The sequence below is a fragment of the Mytilus galloprovincialis genome, chromosome 1, assembly GCF_965363235.1.
Source record: "Mytilus galloprovincialis chromosome 1, xbMytGall1.hap1.1, whole genome shotgun sequence".
Lineage (NCBI taxonomy): Eukaryota > Metazoa > Mollusca > Bivalvia > Mytilida > Mytilidae > Mytilus > Mytilus galloprovincialis.
This window is the reverse complement of record NC_134838.1, coordinates 126,415,248-126,436,257: the sequence shown is the minus strand read 5'-3', so window position 1 is coordinate 126,436,257 and position 21,010 is coordinate 126,415,248. Positions and strand designations below refer to the sequence as shown.

Sequence of the window (21,010 nt, the reverse complement as noted above, 5' to 3'; positions counted from 1 at the left end):
GCCCAGTAGTTTCAGAGGAGAAGACTTTTGTAAAAGATTACTTTAATTAACGAAAAATGGTTAAAAATTGACTATAAAGGGCAATAACTCCTAAACGGGTCAACTGACCATTTTGGTCATGTTGACTTATTTGTAGATCTTACTTTGCTGAACATTATTGCTGTTTACAGTTTATCTCTATCTATAATAATATTCAAGATAATAACCAAAAACAGCAAAATTTCCTCAAAATTACCAATTCAGGGGCAGCAACCCAACAACCGATTGTCCGATTCATCTGAAAATTTCAGGGCAGATAGATCTTGACCTGATAAACATTTTTACCCCATGTCAGATTTGCTCTAAATGCTTTGGTTTTTGAGTTATAAGCCAAAAACTGCATTTTACCCCTTTGTTCTATTTTTAGCCGTGGCGGCCATCTTGGTTGGTTGACCGGGTCACGCCACACATTTTTTAAACTAGATACCCCAATGATGATTGTGGCCAAGTTTGGTTTGATTTGGCCCAGTAGTTTCAGAGGAGAAGATTTTTGTAAAAGTTAACGACGACGGACGACGACGACGACGACGGAAGACGGACGACGGACGACGACGGACGACGGACGCCAAGTGATGAGAAAAGCTCACTTGGCCCTTCGGGCCAGGTGAGCTAAAAAAATGGACTGTTTGATAAGTAAATCCTTTCTAAAATAAAATTGAACTTAGAATCGAGGACACCAATATATGATTGGTAAGTTATGTGTCTTCAACTGAGGAAACCTGTGATGCTCCCCAATTTAATCTAAGTTACATATAATTACAGGTTACTTAGAATTTTATATCTTAACTCAGATGTAAAACCTATTCAAAATAATGAAATCAGAAATTTTTTATAAAATATCTGTTAACTTACATTAGGTATTCCAATAGTTTAACTCAACTTTGTTTGAAAGTACTATTAACTTAAATATGAAGGTCACTTGAAGCTCATGTCTACTGGGTTTAAAGAGTAAATTTAAGGAATGTTAGATTGAAATTGTAGCTATAAATTAAGTTTCAAGCATTGTCATGCTTAGCATACAGCCTTCAAAGTATCAGAAAGCAAGAAGGTGTCTGACAAATATGAAAAGTAAGCACACACCACCACTCATCACTTTCAAGCTGCTAATACCATTTGAAGACATTCTGTTCAGTAATACCTAATTGTAATTATAATACATTAAAAAGTAAGATAGAAATATTTCTTGGGTGAACAGAAGAAGGGGAGATAACACTTACATAATATGTGATGGAGATTTGTGGAGAACTTCTCTAGAATCTATTATCCCTTTCTGTTGTCTTGTGGGACTTAATGGACAAACAGAATGAGGGGAGATAACACTTACATAACATGTGATGGAGATTTGTGGAGAACTTGTCTCTAGAATCTGTTGTCCCTCTCTGTTGTCTTGTGGAACTTAATAGACAAACAGAAGAAGGGGAGACAACACTTACATAACATGTGATGGAGATTGGTGGAGAATTTATATCTGGAATCTATTGTCCCTCTCGGGAGGTAACACTTACATAACATGTGATGGAGATTTGTGGAGAATTTATCTCTGGAATCTATTGTCCCTCTCTGTTGTCTTGTGGAACTTAATGCAGGGTCCTCCATCATTTTCTGTAAGAGAATATATATCAAAATAATTAAAAATAATTTTACAGTAGTTCTGTATAGGCAATGTTTATATAACACTATAAACTATCCGGTCTTAATAAATTAGCTTGCAAGTCTCTATTCTGGACAGGAGAAAGTTAGAAGACCACATGGAAAATAGATCCTTACTAAATATCAAATAGAAAATAATCATCAAATCATTATATTTATGAATGAATTAATGCACAGGTAAAATAATTTCTGAAAGAATCTGAACCTTACCATTCTGTCTTTATATGATTTAAGTTGTGTGTAAAGTAACTGTTTAACTGCAGTTAGGAGTCTATGTATATCTCTGTGGTTTCTAGCCTCAACTTCATATGCCATGGTGAGGAACTCATTCCTTGATCTTTGTAAGATTAACTCATTCAAAACCTACAAAATATAAATATGAATGAAGACATTACTGAACCATTGGTCAAGAGACATTATAACAAGAGGCTGTCACAACGACAGCAAACCTGATTTATTAACATTTATTTGTGTCCTGGCAATATCACAAGAACCATAACTGATGAATGGTGAAAGTGAAAATCGTCAATATCAAATTTGACCTCCATTTTGTCATCAGTATCAACATATTAAAATTTAAAAGAGCTTAGGTTGAATGGTTCATGAGTAAATGCAACAACATGAATGGAAACGCCATTTTTTTATTTTTCAAGAACCATAACTCTTGAACGGTAAAAGTCAAAATCGTCATTCTTGAACTTGACCTCCATTTTGTCATCAGTAACAACATATTAAAATTTGGGAAGCTTTGGTTGAACAGTTCATGAGTAAATGCACGGACAGGACTGGAAATGCCATTTTTCAATCTTTCAAGAACCATAACTCCTGAACGGTAAAAGTCAAAATCGTCATTCTTGAACTTGACCTCCATTTTGTCATCAGTAACAACATATTAAAATTTTGAAAGCTTTGGTTGAACAGTTCATGTGTAAATGCATAGGACACGACTGGAAACACCATTTTTCAATCTTTCAAGAACCATAACTCCTGAACGGTAAAAGTCAAAATCGTCATTCTTGAACTTGACCTTCATTTTGTTGTCAGTAACAACATATTAAAATTTTAAAAGCTTTGGATGAACAGTTCATGAGTTAATGCACGGACAACATTTGGTTGCCGCCCGCCCAACCGCTCGCCGTACATCCCCAAATCAATAACCAACATTTTTGTCACAAAAATCCAGTTAAAAATCAAAGTGATGGAAATCACTCATGGAAAGATTAGAAGAGAAGTTTGAAAAATTTCATATTAAGGTATGGTGAGGGAAAATGAACATTAATAAAGCACTATTGCTGAAAATTGTCCAGTATGAGCTCATTTAATTAAATAATACGTGTCTCTTAATTTGCACAATTTTATTTAAACTGCAGTTTATATCTTATCCAAAAAATGTTGCCTGTTCTTAACATGTTTCAAAAAAACAAGCAATTGCAAATCAAAATTCTTCTAGTAAATGCTTCCAACTATCACTGTAAAACATAAAATCTAGACCAACAGCTAAGAACTTTAAGGTGTCAACAAAAATAATCTAAATATGTTGTTTTGGAGCATTTTGTTAGTTGAAACATAGGTTACATTGAAGATTTAAAGTTGTAGAGTGCCTTTTGATCAATTTTTAAAGTATTACTCAAAACAGGGCATTTTTAATTAAAAGTTTAAAAATTTTAAAACTGTTTCAAGCCAATTCTTGATGATATAAAAAAATAAGTGAACTAATCTAAATTGTTGATTAATTACAGATGATCATTAGAAATTTATCAATTAAATTACAGGCCTTACTTGAATAACTTTTATATAGGCACTGGCTACAGTTACATGGAAATGTAACAATAATAAAAATATTATTGTAAAATATTATTGTTACATTGGAGACTAATTGCCGACATGCAAAGTTGGGCGAGGAACCGATTAATTATGAATGTAACAATAATTACTAAGGCTACGGTTACATTAATACGTTATTGTTACATGAAAAGCAGCAATGTACGCTAGATTTATTAAACTTAAACAAAAAGTTGTTTTGCTCAATTCTTTCATATGTACTAAACAATACTTGTAATACTGATTAAAATAAATATTATTATTCAACAAATGGTGTATAACTTGAATAGTTTTACGTATTAATGGTTTTGACGTTCTTAAAGATACTACTCAAGATTAGGAGTGTCAAAGGCGAAAAATATAGTTCAATGGTTTCACTTTTTTAGCTCACCTGGCCTAAAAGGCCATGTGAGCTTTTCTCATCACTTGGCGTCCGTCGTCGTCGTCGTCTGTCGTCGTTAACAATTTTTCAAACATCTTCTCCTCTGAAACTACTGAATGGATTTGAATGAAACTTAGCATGATTGTTCCTTAGATTATCCTGCACAAAGTGTGTGCTTCGATTTTTGATCCGTCAAAAAACATGGCCGCCGTTACTTAAAATAGAACATAGCGGTCAAATGCAGTTTTTGGCTTATATCTCAAAAACGAAAGCATTTAGAGCAAATCTGACATGGGGTAAAAATGTTCATTAGGTCAAGATCTATCAGCCCTGAAATTTTCAGATGAATCAAACAAACCATTGTTGGGTTGCTGCCACTTAATTGGTAATTTTAAGGAAATTTTGCAGTTTTTGGTCATTATCATGAATATTATTATAGATAAAGATAAACTGTAAACAGCAAAAATGATCAGCAAAGTAAGATCTACAAATAAGTTAATATGACCAAAATTGTCAATTGACCCCTTAAGGGGTTATTGTCCTTTAATGACAATTTTTCACAATTTGTTCATCACATTTGCAAACTTTAAAAAATCTTCTCCTCTGAAACTACTGAATGGATTTGGATGAAACTTAGCATGATTGTTCCTCAGATTATCCTGCACAAAGTGTGTGCTTCGATTTTTGATCCGTCAAAAAACATGGCCGCCGTTACTTAAAATAGAACATAGGGGTCAAATGCAGTTTTTGGCTTATATCTCAAAAACGAAAGCATTTAGAGCAAAGCTGACATGGGGTAAAAATGTTCATTAGGTCAAGATCTATCAGCCCTGAAATTTTAAGATGAATCAAACAAACCATTGTTGGGTTGCTGCCACTTAATTGGTAATTTTAAGGAAATTTTGCAGTTTTTGGTCATTATCTTGAATATTATTATAGATAAAGATAAACTGTAAACAGCAAAAATGATCAGCAAAGTAAGATCTACAAATGAGTTAATATGACCAAAATTGTCAATTGACCCCTTAAGGGGTTATTGTCCTTTAATGACAATTTTTCACAATTTGTTCATCATATTTGCTAACTTTAAAAAATCTTCTCCTCTAAAACTACTAAACCAAATTCAACCAAACTTCAACTGAATGATCAGTAGGGTGTATAAAATAAAGTTTGTGCTTTATTTTTTATTTCGTCAAAAAACATGGCCGTCATGGCTAAAAATAGAACACAGGGTAAAATGCAGTTTTTGGCTTATATCTCAAAAACTCCAGCATTTAGAGCAAATAAGACAAGAAGTTAAAGTATTTATTAGGTCAAGGTCTACCTGTCCTGAAATTTTCAGCCGAATTGGGTAACTGGTTTTTCAGGTATAATGCCCCTGAATTGATGATTTTAAAGAAATTTTGCAGTTTTTGGTTATTATCTTGAATATTATTATAGATACAGATAAACTATTAATAGCAAAAATGTTAAGCAAAGTAAGATATACAAATAAGTCAATTTGACCAAAATTGTCAATTGACCCCTTAAGGAGTTATTGCCCTTTAAAGACTTTTTTCACAATTTGTTCATCATGTTGACTTACTTTAAAAAATCTTCTCCTTTGAAACTGCTGTATCAATTTCAGCCAAACTTAGGCTAAATGAGTTTCAGAGTATCTAGTATAAATTTTATATTTCATTTCCTTGTATGTCAGAAACATAGCTCCTATGGCTAAAATAGATCATAGGAGAAAATGATTTTTTTTTTGCTTTTGAAGAAAATAGGACGATTCAAAGAACATTTAAATAAATTGAAAAGCCAAAATAATCATTGATGAGAGATTTAACCAAAAAAATTAAGGTGAGCGATTCAGGCTCTTGAGAGCCTCTTGTTTACAGTATTTAACTGCACACCTACTCTTATTACTGTCATTATACTTTGAACCAATTTTGTTTAGGGTGAAAAAATTAAAACTTGGGATGTGTTTTAAACGAAACTGACGCTAATTGATACATCAAAAGCAAAGTTTGCTAACTGTAACTTAAATACTAAGAGCTTCTGTATGTACACATATCCGTGGATGAAGTAATTTCGTTCATCAAAAATTAACTTACCACTTACTGGATTTGTAGAAATTCAGTCATTGTAGTAAATAAAAAAATTACAGTAAATAAATTGTATGTAATAAATTTATGTATTGTAAATATAAAATAAATGTCTTCAACTTTTATTATTTAGTACATATTACTAGTCCCATCGTACATTGCTGTTTTTCATGTAACAATACTTTTATTATTGTTACATTTCCATGTAACCGTAGCCAGTGCCTTTTATATATTCATGTTTGTATTCATATTTCATTTTTTTAAAAGATATCTTGTTAATCCATTGATCATTTATCTTTCAGACTTAATTTACAGAATCACTGTATGTATTGTAGATCAAAAGTAATAGGCCATAAATAAATCTATCATCCTTAAATATATAAAAAAACATCTAATATATATATTTGTGTATATATATGATTTAGGGTGGGGATCTCGACCGTTTCCAAGTTCTGAAACAGGAGGGGTGGGATGACCCACAGGGACTCCCCCTATAATTCATTAGATTTGTTAAATTGTGCCATACATGAATATATATGGTTTAAGGGTGGGGATCTCAACCATTTTCAAATTCTCAAACAGGAAGGGGTAGAGTGGCCCCAGGAACTCCACCTATATTTCATATGATTTGTTATATTGTCCCATACATGAATATATATGATTTAGGGGTGGGGATCTCGACCGTTTCCAAGTTCTCAAACAAGAGGGGTGGGATGACCCACAGGGACTCCCCCTATATTTCATTTGATTTATTATAGTGTTGTCAAATCGTACACAATTAATTTTATGTTATTAAGATTAACAATAGCAATCAATTTACTTGACAATTGATTAGTCAAATTAATTACCAAGACGACAATTTTTTTAAATAAAACCTAACTATTTAATGATTTCAATACAAATTTATATCAAATCTATCAAAATTGAAAAAAAGTCTGGTTAACCGGTTAGCGTTTTTGGTATTCGATATTCGGTCGTTTGAACGGTTAACCGGTTAACCGTTGACAACACTAATTTATTATATTGTCCCATACATGAAGATATATGGTTTAGGGGTGGGGATCTCAACTGTTTCCAAGTTATAAAGCAGGAGGTGGTGGGTGACCCTAGGGACTTTACCTATCTTTCATTTGATTAGTTATATAGTCCCATACATGAATGTATATGGTTGAGAGGTGGGGATCTCATCCGTGTCAAAGTTATCAAACAGGAGGGGGTAGAGTGCCCCAAAGGACTCCACATACATATCATAGGATTTGCTTACATTCAGGTTTCATATAATCTAGTTGTGTAAAATAAGAAACTTCCAGCTATTTTAACTGACCATCAAAATTGAGGAAAAAAAATACCCATTGAAATTGCAGTAATATGTTTATACTTTAAAAGCATCTAACTTGCTTTACCAAAACTTATCACTGATAAAGAAAATTTATACTGTCACCAGAACCATATATATTGTTAAATCATGGAAGTAATATTGAAAGGAATAACATCGTCATCACTTCAAAGGTTTCATCTGCGTTACCGCCGCTTATTAGTCATTTTGTGTTCACGGAGAATAACGAACAGTCAAGTTTTTGTCGTATATACGTGCGAGGTAACCCGAATAGTCCATTCGTTACATTCCGTTGATGTACGCTGCCGAATAGAGTCATTCGTTCAATTTTTATTTTAGTTCAATTTTTTCCTATTTTTGGTTAGTTTGAGTCTTAATAGTTTAAACCGACACCTATCCCATACAAAATTGGAGAACAAGGCTGGGTCATTTTCAATTTTTATATTTACATACAGTTAAAAAAAACATTTCCATAAGTTAAGAAGATGATTGTACAAAAAATACGATTGGACCCCCTTTATTAAATACGATAATCTAAGTCTTTCAATTAAAATATTCACAATTCTAAACGATTCTATCCTTCAATTTAAGTTCTTGATATATTTATGAAAATATTATTCCCATTTTAGTTGTCCAGTTCCAATAATGTATTCAATGACATTTATGACATATACATAAATTTAGAATACTTGAAAGTAAATATCCTTCTTTTTCAATCTCGATAAACTCTGCACATTTCAACAGTAAACAAATCTATGTCTAGATTTGCCTACATTATTTTGTTTAACATCATGTGAAACCTGATCGATTCATCAGTATTTAACTGTTTAACTCGGGATCCGCTATTAATCGGAAAATACTTTTAGAACAGTTTAAAACAAACGGTAAAAAGCAAAAATATGCTAAATTAAATACAATTTTCCATGCTAAACTGCTGTAGTTTGAACAATAGTCGTCCGTTTTTCAAGTTTTTTTTTACATCATACGACTTCATCTGAAGGTAGAGATTTTATATGATACAGTGCCACCTTCTTATTAATAAACCTCGGATTTCACACAGGTACTTTATAATTACCGGACTCGATAAAATCATGTGACTGATAAGAAATTCCAGATGCCATTTTACAACTGCGGTATCACAGATAGTAACCAAAGGGGTCTTACCACTGAGACTATAATTGGATAAAATCATATGACTTTAGTACAGGGCTCTGCAGGTCGTTAATACATGCTAATTAGTCGATGTTATTCCTTTTAAATATTACTTCCATGATTAGATATACTGTTCCCAGCTGTCACATTGTATTGGATTTTGACATTAAAATTTGTCAAAAAGTAATTCTGAGTTTTAGTACAAAATATTTTCTGTTTTTTCATTCTTTTACATATATCTTTTGGTTTTCAATTCTAGTGTTTATATTCATTTACCATGCATAGATGTATTTTGTCATCTGTCTGATTTTTTTTTAGTTGATCGCCAAAACCCGGAATTACCAGCCCTTATCCGCTTCCGGAATCGGATCCGATATTCTAATTTTCTTCTCACGTCAGCCATTTTGTTTTCAATGTTGTTTTGTCAGATACGATTTTACTCGAATTTTCACATTCTTTGTCGGCGATTTTCTGTATAAAGCTAGCTGTTAAACAAAATGAACATTGCTGTCATGAATAATAATGCTGAAAATAAGTTTTGAGATCGTTTATTAGGAGACTTTGGTAAAAAGGTTTGCAAAGTAATTTTTATTTCCTCTCAAGTTGGGCAAGTCGAGCGTTGCTAGTAACCAAGTCGAAAGTCCGACTACAAAAGTGGAAAGTTGCAGACTTCTGACAACCGCTTATTTGAACCACTGCCTCCAAATTGAAAAGATACAAAAATTTGTCTTATAATTTAAAATTGCCACCAACAGCATGAACAGTGGAACTTATTTTAAGACTAATGACGTAGTCGACTACGTATTGACGACAAACAATATTCCTACGACTTTTGCCATTTGGATAATCTTAACTTGTCTTTAGAAATTTTCGTAATTAAATATTTCATACATTTGTTCTTTGACAGCTTAGCCAAAATCTCAGGGGATAATAATCTACATAAAGATTCCTAATGTGCCCTACTTCCTATGTGCAACTTCAAAACTTTTGGATGATTCAACGATCATTTAAGGTTGAAACTGTCCAATTAGTTATAAATAACATAACATCCAGCTAGATGATAACAATGGCACATATTTCAGCAATTATTGGGTAGAACACAAATCTAGGGTGCTCACATAAGGCAGCTTAACTGCCTGAAAATCTTCTTTAAAAATCTAATTGCTGCTGACTCACCATGTCCTCTTTCTATGGACATTGGGGCAATACAAAGGGGAACAATGGAATACATTTGTATGTGATAGGTCTGCAGCATGAAGAGGACATCTATTTTTGACTTACCAGTCCATTAGTCCTGTCATATGTTGTAAGGACAACCTGTGTCTTTCATTTTATTCCGTGAATGTGTTGTCTTACATTTGTTAAAAGTTACAATGTCTCATAAAAATAATTTAAATATGAGTTTTTATTAAATCGTTAAAAAAATACCCATATAACTAACCTTATCTTGGTTTGATATGAAATAATCCTGTCTGGCTAGTTTGAGATTATAATCCCCTGTCAGTATCTTGGATACTTGAGAAGCTGTACTCTCCTGTATTAAGGCAGGAATATCTCTCTCTGCCATTCCAGCAATCTCCCTCTTCACTAAACTTACAGCATTTCTTTTCTCATTGATTCTCTGGCTGAAAACATGTAACTGACATTAAACATTTACTCTGGCTGAAAACATATAACTGACATTAAACATTTACTCTAAGTAACCACTATGTTTTATCTTTATGCTATTTCTTTTAAAACTAGATGTGTCAAAGCGACACGAATGGCCCAGTCCCAAAAAGTTGAAAAATCTGCAATTTCAATATAAACACATGTGGACACAAACATGATGGTAGTCTCACATATCAATCAAAGAGCTGATATGGAAGAAGGTGAATAAAAGGTAACTTGAATTACCATAAAAGCAGCCCCACTAACCCAGCCTGCTTTGTTCAATTTTTTGTCAGGACGTTTTTGTTTTTTTTCAAACAAGAATGTGTCATAAGTACATGGATTTCCCATCCATACAATCATTTTCTATGTTCAGTGGACTGTGAAAATTAGGTAAAATCTTTAATTTGGCAGTAAAATTAGAAAGATCATATCATAAGGAACACATGTGTACAAAATGTATTAAGTTTCAAGTTGATTGGATTTCAACTTCATCAAAAACTATCTCGACCATAAACTTTAACCTGAAGCAGAACGGACGGACAGACCAGAAAACATAATGCCCATAAATGGGCCATAAAAATAGTAAGACTTGTTACATACCCGCCAACTTTTGAAAGTTCCCATGGGGGTTTTTAGTGCGCAACAACAATTTTAAAGGTTACAATTTTTAGCGAAGTATTTTGCACGATCTGGATTGTCTAGAAAAAGTGTCATATTTGTATGATGAACTTACATGCCTTTTTCTTAAGTCTGTTTGTATGATTTTAGTTTTTAAATCGGTAGAAAAGATGAACATGACCAGGGTTTATTTTCTTGTGTAAGAATATTAGATGCTTGATGAAATTTCCAATTTTGAATTCTGCACAAAGATGAACCTTTAACAGTTTGGGAACAACACTCCAAATGAGGGGTCCCAACCTGTTTGTTGGTCTTTGTGAAAAAAGAATAGTACATTGTCCTTCAAATGATTTAATTGAATACAAAAATAAAATATGTTACAACAGGTATTATGTCAATAAATAAGTGAAAAAAAAAAATATTTATTATCTTTATGGTAGTACTGCATCATTAAATTTTGTCAATCAGCCACACTTTTATCCTTAAGCTGTGTAAGAATCTACTTGCAGATGAAAATTCACATGCCATGTTCACGATTTTACAACTAGCTGAAAACAACACGTTCAAAATCTAGCATGTTAGAATAATCTTCAGAGGAAACGTTTATGATTGGCTTATTAATTGATCATGAGAAAAACAGAATTTGATTGGCTGGACACGATTGTCTTACCTTGGGATCAAAATAAGGAACAGATGATTTTCACTAAATCGTGTTTTAGAGTTTTTTAAAGATACCCTTAATATTAATATTTTTTAATAAATGCAAGGACGTATTATAAAACGTCCTTGATAAGAGTAAAGAGAATGAACACAGGGTGAACGTACTATACGGGCGAAAGAACTCAGGACGAAAGACCAAGGGCAAACATGTAAACAGGGCGAGTTGTCCCGATACCAAATTCATGCATGCGTACTACAAATATCTACAGTAAAAACATCCGGTTACAAGTAAACAAATAACGTTCATGTAGATGAGATGAAATCTAATTATTTACATAAATAAAAGGGTACATATTTACGATAGTGATTGTTTTTCAATCCTAATTTACAAATTAAATGATTCAGATGCTTAATTATGTGTAAAAATCGGTGTCAGGAATCAGAAGTTGTTATGAAATTGTAATACACAGAAACAAATGCGGCATATGGAGGTTCAATGATTTTAAAGTTGGCACCATAGGCCTTCAGAAGAATTGCAGTCTTCTTCAACCAAAAATCAACTCAAAATCTGAAGGTGTTTAGAAAAAAAATAACTGTGATTTCCAACAATTTCTCATAAGTCCAAATTTTGGCAAAAATTAGTGGAGCGGAACGAAATTTAACTTGATCTGTAACTCATCATGGTTAACTTACATATCAAAAATCAGCCCAATATCAGAAGGCGTTTAGAAAAAAACTCTGTATGACGGAATGACGGAATTTCAGAATTGCGGAATTTCGGACAAGGGTAAAACTATATGGCACCGACATCTTCGTTGCGGGCCATAAAAATCCTTCAAAGAAGAAAAACATATGACCAGGATACATCAAGCCATAGAATAGAGGTAATCTATTTCTGGAGATTGTTAATGGACATGTTCTTTATAAAAATGACTGCCAACCAAAGTGTGTTGTGTTTGAAAGTAATCTTGTGGCTAAAAATGTGTATATAGTTCAAATAGTACAAATTCACCACCTTGTTTCGTCTTAATACTTATCCAGTGGTAGTAAATATTTCTACTATACCCTTTCACCACTCATTTCTAAATATTTTAAAATTTGTATATATTGTTACTTTGTGAAGGATGTTTGTGTCTGCACATTAAACTAGAGGCTCTAAAGAGCCTGTGTCGCTCACCTTGGTATATGTGAATATTAAACAATGGACACAGATGGATTCATGACAAAATTGTGTTTTGGTGATGGTGATGTGTTTGTAGATCTTCCTTTACTAAACATTCTTGCTGCTTACAATTATCTCTATCTATAACAGTACTCTCTGTGGAAAATGTTATTGAAAATCTTCAAATTTTAAGAAAATTGTTAAAAATTGACTATGAAGGGCAATAACTCCTTAGGGGGTCAATTGACTATTTTGGTCATACTGACTTATTTTTAGTTCTTACTTTGCTGTACATGATTGCTGTTTACAGTTTATCTCTATCTATAATAATATTTAAGATAATAACAAAAAAACAGCAAAATTTCCTCAAAATTACCAATTCAGGGGCAGCAACCTAACAACCGATTATCCGATTCATCTGAAAATTCCAGCACAGATAGATTGAGACCTGATCAACAATTTTACTTCCTGTCAAATTTGCTCTTAATGCTTTGGTTTTTGAGTTATAATCCAAAAACTGCATTTTACCCCATGTTCTATTTTTAGCCATGGCGGCCATCTTGGTTTGTTGGCCGAGTTACCGGACACATTTTTTTAACTAGATACCCCAATGATGATTATGGCCAATTTTGGTTAAATTTGGCCCAGTAGTTTCAGAGGAGAAGATTTTTCTAAAAGATTACTAAGATTTACGAAAAATGGTTAAGAATTGACTATAAAGGGCAATAACTCCTAAAGTGGTCAACTGACCATTTTGGTCATGTTGACTTATTTGTAGATCTTACTTTGCTGGACATTATTGCTGTTTACAGTTTATCTCTATCTATAATAATATTCAAGATAATAACCAAAAACAGCAAAATTTCCTTAAAATTACCATTTCAGGGGCAGCAACCCAACAACGAAATGTCCGATTCATCTGAAAATGTCAGGGCAGATAGATCTTGACCTGATGAACAATATTACCCCTGTCAGATTTGCTCTAAATGCTTTGGTTTTTCAGTTATAAGCCAAAAACTGCATTTTACCCCTATGTTCTATTTTTAGCCATGGCGGCCATTTTGGTTGGTTGGCCTGGTCACCAGACACATTTTTTAAACTAGATACCCCAATGATGATTGTGGCCAAGTTTGGTTAATTTAGCCCAGTAGTTTCAGAGGAGAAGATTTTTGTAAAAGTTAACGCAGGACGACGACGGACGACGACGACGGACGACAACGGACGATGACGGACGCCAAGTGATGAGAAAAGCAACCGACAATCTAAAATTATGATTTAAAAGCCTCATAGTGACATATAGCTGTTAATTTCTCTGTCATTTGGTCTCTTGTGGAAAGTGGTAGAGAGTTGTCTCATTGGCAATCATAGCAATCATACCATTTTTTTCCTATTTACCTTAACTTGCTGCTATCTCTTCCAAAATCCCCATGTTTCAATGACTGTATGATGTCTTGAGCTGACTGTACACAAGCATTGGCCTGTTTGCTGTTCATCAAGGCATTGATACGTTTAGCCTCACTCTTTGGGTAACTGAAAGTATATTATTTAATCACATGACAATACATGTATTAAAAGTAGAACGTTTTAAATTTTAACATTAAGGTAGATAGGGTGTCTTCCTCCATCTTGGATTTTGAAATACCAGAAAACAAGGTCTAGATCTTTTATAAAATGTGCAAATTTTGAGATAAGAAGGTAATTCATGTGTAAGAATTTTCATTGTAATATAGAAAATGTCATGTTTGACCATATTTATGGTAGTTTTTTACAAAAAAAAAGAATACTTTTGTTTTGATTCAACTTTTGCCAACTTTGCCAAATAAGGGGAGGCAACTCAAATGCAAGGGCAGATAATTCAGATAGTGCTACTTTTACAATAGAATGTGATAGGAAATTTCCCATTTTATTATGTAGCAAGAAAACGAGTTCGGTGACCGCCTTTTTTCTTTTTCTTATCTTAAAGCATAGTATTGGAGCTATCTTCTCATATTTTATCTCAAAATTCTAGTTTTCGTTTTATGGCAGAAAATTGGGTTTGCCATGCATAATCTATACAAAATCTGACAATTTTGCACAACCTGAAGTTTGAAAATTAGTCCGGTGACCCATTCTTTTTATTAATGTTTTCAAACAAGCAGGATATAAACTACAATTTGGCAAATTATTAAAACATTCTATGGATTATACTTTAGACACCCCATCTACCTTAAATATAAAATACCATGTATATTTCTAAACTTTCCATCATATTCCTTATATCACTTTAATGGTATATGGTACCAAGAGCCAAAAGCTGGGACAGTGTAAGATGGATAAATAGGCCACAATCTCCATAACAACAAGAAGTCTACAAAAAGTAACAGATAGCATTAAAGGTACTTTTCTAGAAAAAATTATTGATTTGGTTACAACCCTCTACAAAGGTCCTCTTTATTTGTTTAAGCAAAGACGAGGAGGCATATTTTCTATGCTTACAATTTATATTATACATGCAATAAAAAGACACTTATGATTTTATGAAAGGGAGACAAATATCATAAATATCTAAATACTAACAATGCCTGTATTCTGGCTAACTCTTTACATTCACTGATGTTAACAAAGGGAGACAAATACTAACAATGCCTGTATTCTGGCTAATTCTTTACATTCACAGATGATAACAAAGGGAGATAAATACTAACAATGCCTGTATTCTGGCTAACTCTTTACATTCACAGATGTTAACAAAGGGAGATAAATACTAACAATGCCTGTATTCTGGCTAACTCTTTACATTCACAGATGTTTACAAAGGGAGATAAATACTAACAATGCCTGTATTCTGGCTAATTCTTTACATTCACTAATGTTAACAAAGGGAGATAAATACTAACAATGCCTGTATTCTGGCTAACTCTTTACATTCACTAATGTTAATTTCCTCAGCTTCTCCACGCACCAGTAAATTTTCTGGATCACTGACTTCCAATATTTCATATCTAGAACCTTCATCTTGACCAGTCATTTCTGCTATTCCCTATAAATATTTATTTTGAAATATATACTGTAAATATTTGGCCTTTATATTTCTTTCCATTTCAGATACCAAAAACACTTTTCATTAAGAAGATGATGTATTTTTAATAAATAAAACATAAATTTTGACCACATTTTTTGCAAATAAGAGTCTAAAAAGAAAAAAACATTTATGATATATGCTACAAAAATAAGAAAAAATACAATATACTGTGAAGATTTGTGCAAGGACACTCGTAAAAGAAATATAAAAAAGATGAAAACATACTGACTTTATAAAAATGTCATATGACCATTACATTAAATAAGTAAAATACAAATGTTTGTTTACTTTTTCAATAGATGTTTATGAATATGCACAACCAAATACCCTGCTCATTTTATTCATTTTTTGTGTGTACTGTGGATTCATTTATTTTCATGGGTATCGATTTTCGTTGATTGCTGAAAACTTGCTTTTCGTGGATATTTTATTTCGTGGTTTTGTCAATCTATGTATACAAAGCCTATTGAAAATATATTATACTTTGAACATTTGAATTTGTGGTTCGTCTGTACCAACGAAACCTACGAAAATTGATATCCAACGTATAATAATGAATCCACAGTATCTAAAGTCCTATAATAATGTAACAAATGGGAGATAATCTAATTGACCATAACATACAGAATACTATAATATCTTAAATCTATAAGAAATTACAAAACTGACATCCCTCAATAAAGACAACCTTTCATACAAAGCAAAAAGACATTCTCAAATATAACAAACTGAACTATACAAATTTAAATCCCTAATTACATCTCCAAAAACTATTTACCTCAAAGAATAATCTTTTAGTATATGATGTAAGTTCTTGTGTAAACTTATCTTCAGTTTTATTGTATTCCTCCTGTGTCACCTGAGACAGAAATACAGGAGATGTTGGTCTGTCTAATGTCACATGACTGTTTTGATCTGATACATCTCCTTTGCTATCATACAAATCAGTGGTTCGGGAAACAGATTTCACCAAATCATCAAGACTATTATTCATCTGTAAAAATCAGTTAGATATTTACACTGTGTTGTAACGTTTCACCTTTTATGATCATCATTTAAATTCTGATGAATTTATTTTTAGTACTTCTGGTGTCATTTACTTTAAATGATGTTTTTACATATATCCATAAATTTTTTTATCAATTCAGTTTTGAATATTATATATTTGAGCTCTGATGTTATCACATTTTAATTCTTATTTTATCACATTCAAGTCCTTACAGTTAATGAAAAATCTGTGTTGAACTGTATTTCAAAGTGTGAATAAAACAAAAACTTGAAGCTCAGAGAATAAAAATATTCCAACAAACCAGATATCAATAAATCAATTAAAGGTCACCAAGACAGAAAGAAAAATATTGTCAGATCTTGTTAGCAAAACATTGGACACCGGATCTGTAATTCAATCAGATTGCTTTCAAATAATCACCTGTGTGTTATCAGCTTGAGTCTGTTCTAGACATTTCTTGTACTGTGACTTTGTCTTTGCTTCTACAGTCTTTAACTTGGACACACGGTGTGTTAACCCTGTTTGATGTAAGCTATAAAATAAATCAATCATAAGATGAAATTTAGAGATAGAAATCAATCATAAAATCCTGTTATGTACTTCTCAGCTTAGACCTAAAACAGATTCTTGTGAGAATCATGTTGTCACATCTGTCTTAATGCATTAGAATTAGTGCAATGTTGACTTTTCAACAGACTATTATATATTGTGTTGATGTCCAACATGTAAGATTTATTAAAGACTTTTAGCAGCACAATGACTAAAATACCTGGAGAAAAACCTTGATTTTTTTTAACTTTTTTACTCTTTGTTTTTGTATAAAGTTTTACTCAATATAAATTTTTGGTTAGGATTAATGCATGTTCTGAGTATTGTTCCTCCCATTTTCAATTAATTCAATGTTGTCATTTAAATGTTTCTCACATTTGTTTCTGAGATAAAATTGAGAATGAGACAACCCGACCAAACAGCAGAAAACAACCGAAGGCCACCAATGGTTCTTCAACAGAGCAGGAAAATCAACCACCTAAAGGCGTGCTTCAGCTGGCCCCTTAACAAAAATGTGTACTAGTTCAGTGATAATGGACACCATACTAAACTCTGGTATAAATGAACTTTTTGCATTGAAATGAAGTTAAAGTTTGAATAAACTAGTAACCTTATGTAGTGGTTGCTCTTGGCTCCCGAAAAATTGGAGCCAGAAAAAATTGCCAGCTCATATATTTTGTCGCTAGTTTAGAAAACTTGGAGCAAACTTTAGAACCAGCTAGAGTCTTTATTTCTTCTACCAAAATTTAAACTATGATCCATTTAATTTTCTTTGCACTCAGCCTGCACTTTAAATAATTTAACATACAATACTAAGTAAGTTATTGCGTAGGGTTTATATACATACAATAAAACAACATGTAGAAGAATATAAATGAGCCGACAAAATAGCGCCAAGGAGGCTATTTTGCCTGAGCCTGTAAAATAGCACCTAAGAGGCTATTTTGCCGGAGCCGGCCATATAGCCACTGCCAAATTATAAATTTTATAGTCAACGCCCGGCGAATAATCTTCAATAATTGAAGGATCACTAGAAACATAAAGAAGAAGAAGAAGAAGCTTATGGTCAGTATATGCTACAGAATAGAGAAAATGTCTTTAAATTAAAATATAAAGAATAGAAAAAAAAATAGTTTTTGAATGAAGAAAACAAAATAAGAAGTGTTTAAATTAACAGAATAGTGAAAATTTGTATTAAAAATAAAGAATACAGAAAAAGATGGCAAAAGGCATCCTACTCATACTGTTATTAAGACCCTCTTTAACTTCCTATAACTCAAAAGACCTAAACATTTAAATTCTAAAGCTAGAATTATGTAGACATATCTTAGACATGTCTAAAGTAGGTATCTTAATCATAGGAAAATATAAAATTGAGTTATCTTTCTTTATTCAGTTCTGCTCCTTCTTTGGAGTATTAAACATAGTAAGTAGAAGAAGAAAATATTATTAACAATGGCGGTCGATTTTGTCATTTTCGTATCATAACTGAGGACAGTCAAAGACAAATTACGTCTGAATTTGCTATCTGTTTAACGGAAAACAAGTAAAACAATGTTTTTAACAAGTTGATTATGGTTTTTGACTTCCTGTCAGTTACGCTTTCTTCATGCAACTACGGTAAACATTGCAAATTGTGTTGTCGTATGAACATTTCTTCAAATGAAATAGACAAAATTCCAACTGACCAATTCTATTTGAATTAATTATAAATAAACATAAAGTCTTGTTTAAATACACAATAATTATATCTATTCAATATTTAATATGATAACCAGTATTTAACCTCAGTCTGTTTCTTTTCTGTATAAGTGACTGCTTCCTCTTCCGACTGCATTCTATATCTCTCTTTAACTGATCATTCTGTTTCCTGCAAAAATAATAATAAAATTATTGTTCTGTTTCAGTTTTAATATCAGTGTCTGAATATGCAGATACTGTTATATGGATTTTTTTCATTTTTAGGTGACCAAAAAGCAACATAATGTTGTGATCCAAGCATATAATTAATAATACAAGAACGATATATGAAACTCACCAGGGTTTATTCAGGTGATACAGTAATTAATACACAAAATACAGTTATAACATGAACAATCAATGCAATCAATAAATGTCAATATACAATCAATGCATGTGGTTATAGGTGAAGAGTTAGAATGTTGTGTTCTGTGTCATACGTCACGGATTAATGTTAAGGTACATATAAAACATGGATGGTTCAGTACTATATATTGGTGTTCAGCACCACAATAACGGCATAATCTAATTCTTGAGTAGTTTTTAAATTGTCTACATTTTCAATTATCCTTGGAACCTATGTGTTAATGCTTATAAATTAGAAGTTATTGTATTTTTAAGACGTTTGGCAAAAGAACAGTGATCCATGAACAAAAGGTTATCACGCACTCTTGTGTCATATAACTAAAAAAGTATCTCACTTCAGGTCATCAACAGAGAGATTTTCTTCCTCTGCTGATATCAAATTCTTCACAGCTTCATCAAGTTGTGTACCATCTAACACTGCCTCTCCACTCTTTATCAATGTTTCATATCTAAAATTGAAACAAGTAACCATTATAATATCAAGAATTACCTTACCTACTGAAGCATGAATAAGGGGTGGAGATTAAAAGTTAAACAAAGAAATTTTCAGATACAATTTTTTCAAAGTCATTGATGCATGACTGAAGGCAGGACAGTACAAATCTGAGTGTTACTGGTGCATAACAGAAATGAATCTTTGTTTACTGGACACATTGGAAACTTAATGGTGCTTATACAACTGTATGCTAAACAGTGAAATTTTTCAGAAATTAATTCTGGAATTTATTGAAGATATGACTTGTATGAAAATAAAAAATAAAACAAAATTTGTCTACAGCCTGATTTGCCACACAGGTTACATATATATCAAGCTGGTGTCATTAACAATACATACAAGTTGTTTTAAAGATTCTAAAAATTAATATCATTTTCATCTGATATCCCATGTTTCTTATAACATCACATCAGAGAACCATATTTTTTCTTCTTCACACTGGTCAGTACTTACTCTTCAAGTTCCTTAGCATCTAATACATTAGCAGAGTTGACATTAGTACAGAACCAGTCAAGGAAAGGAACCAGTTCTTCACATTCAAACATCCATTCTAATCCACTTGGATCTAGAGAATGTGATTTAGGGTATCCTAACTGTTTCAGTGTTTCTACAAACTGTCTACCACTCATTTTAATATCTTCTGGAAATAAAAATGCATGGTCAAGATAAATCAAATGGAATCAATTTCATGATTTTCATTTGTCATTGTAAATCTTCAACACCTACACAAGTGTAGTCAAAGTTCTATATCACAGTGACCCATGGATTCCAGCATTTCAACTTTCATTTTGAAAGATTGTTATGTGATCAAAGAGAAAACCTATGGCGCTACTTAAAAGTTCAATACTGAAATTAGCATATGTATTTGCATACTCCATTCTTCTCGAAAATTGACATTCATTTGAAAATAAAAGTTAAAATGCCGGATTTCATTGGTCACTGTGAGATACAACTGAAAACTGTAAATACATGTACAGTGACAAAACAAATAAAACAAACACACATGTTTCACACAGAATGATACAAACAGCATCAAAACAGTCTCTAGAGTTCAAGTTTCTATGTAAAAGGCCTAGTGTTTTATTTGCCTTTGAAGTTAAATTATTAAAATGGGGCCTCAGTAGAGATCATTGCTTATACACCTAATTGCTATTTATTCCATTCCCGAAAAGTTCTAAAAATACACAATTTTTTCATCCAGTTGAAGCAAATGGTACCCTGTTTAAACA

General features: G+C 32.3%; 1 protein-coding gene across 2 annotated transcripts in view; it reads right to left on the bottom strand.

Annotated features, from left to right (window-relative positions):
• LOC143057987 (HAUS augmin-like complex subunit 3) overlaps positions 1-21,010 on the bottom strand; it is a 28,575-nt gene that overhangs the window by 4,187 nt on the left and 3,378 nt on the right. For both annotated transcript variants that reach the window (XM_076231452.1, XM_076231458.1), the window contains exons 2-11: positions 20,235-20,421; positions 19,621-19,734; positions 18,966-19,049; positions 17,051-17,162; positions 16,400-16,615; positions 15,437-15,579; positions 13,956-14,090; positions 9,909-10,092; positions 1,900-2,052; positions 1,545-1,641 (exon numbers count right to left, since the gene is read on the bottom strand). In XM_076231452.1, coding sequence (XP_076087567.1) covers positions 1,545-1,641; positions 1,900-2,052; positions 9,909-10,092; positions 13,956-14,090; positions 15,437-15,579; positions 16,400-16,615; positions 17,051-17,162; positions 18,966-19,049; positions 19,621-19,734; positions 20,235-20,410 — 1,414 coding nt within the window. In that variant the 5' untranslated portion in view covers positions 20,411-20,421. The remainder of the gene's footprint in view (positions 1-1,544; positions 1,642-1,899; positions 2,053-9,908; positions 10,093-13,955; positions 14,091-15,436; positions 15,580-16,399; positions 16,616-17,050; positions 17,163-18,965; positions 19,050-19,620; positions 19,735-20,234; positions 20,422-21,010) is intronic.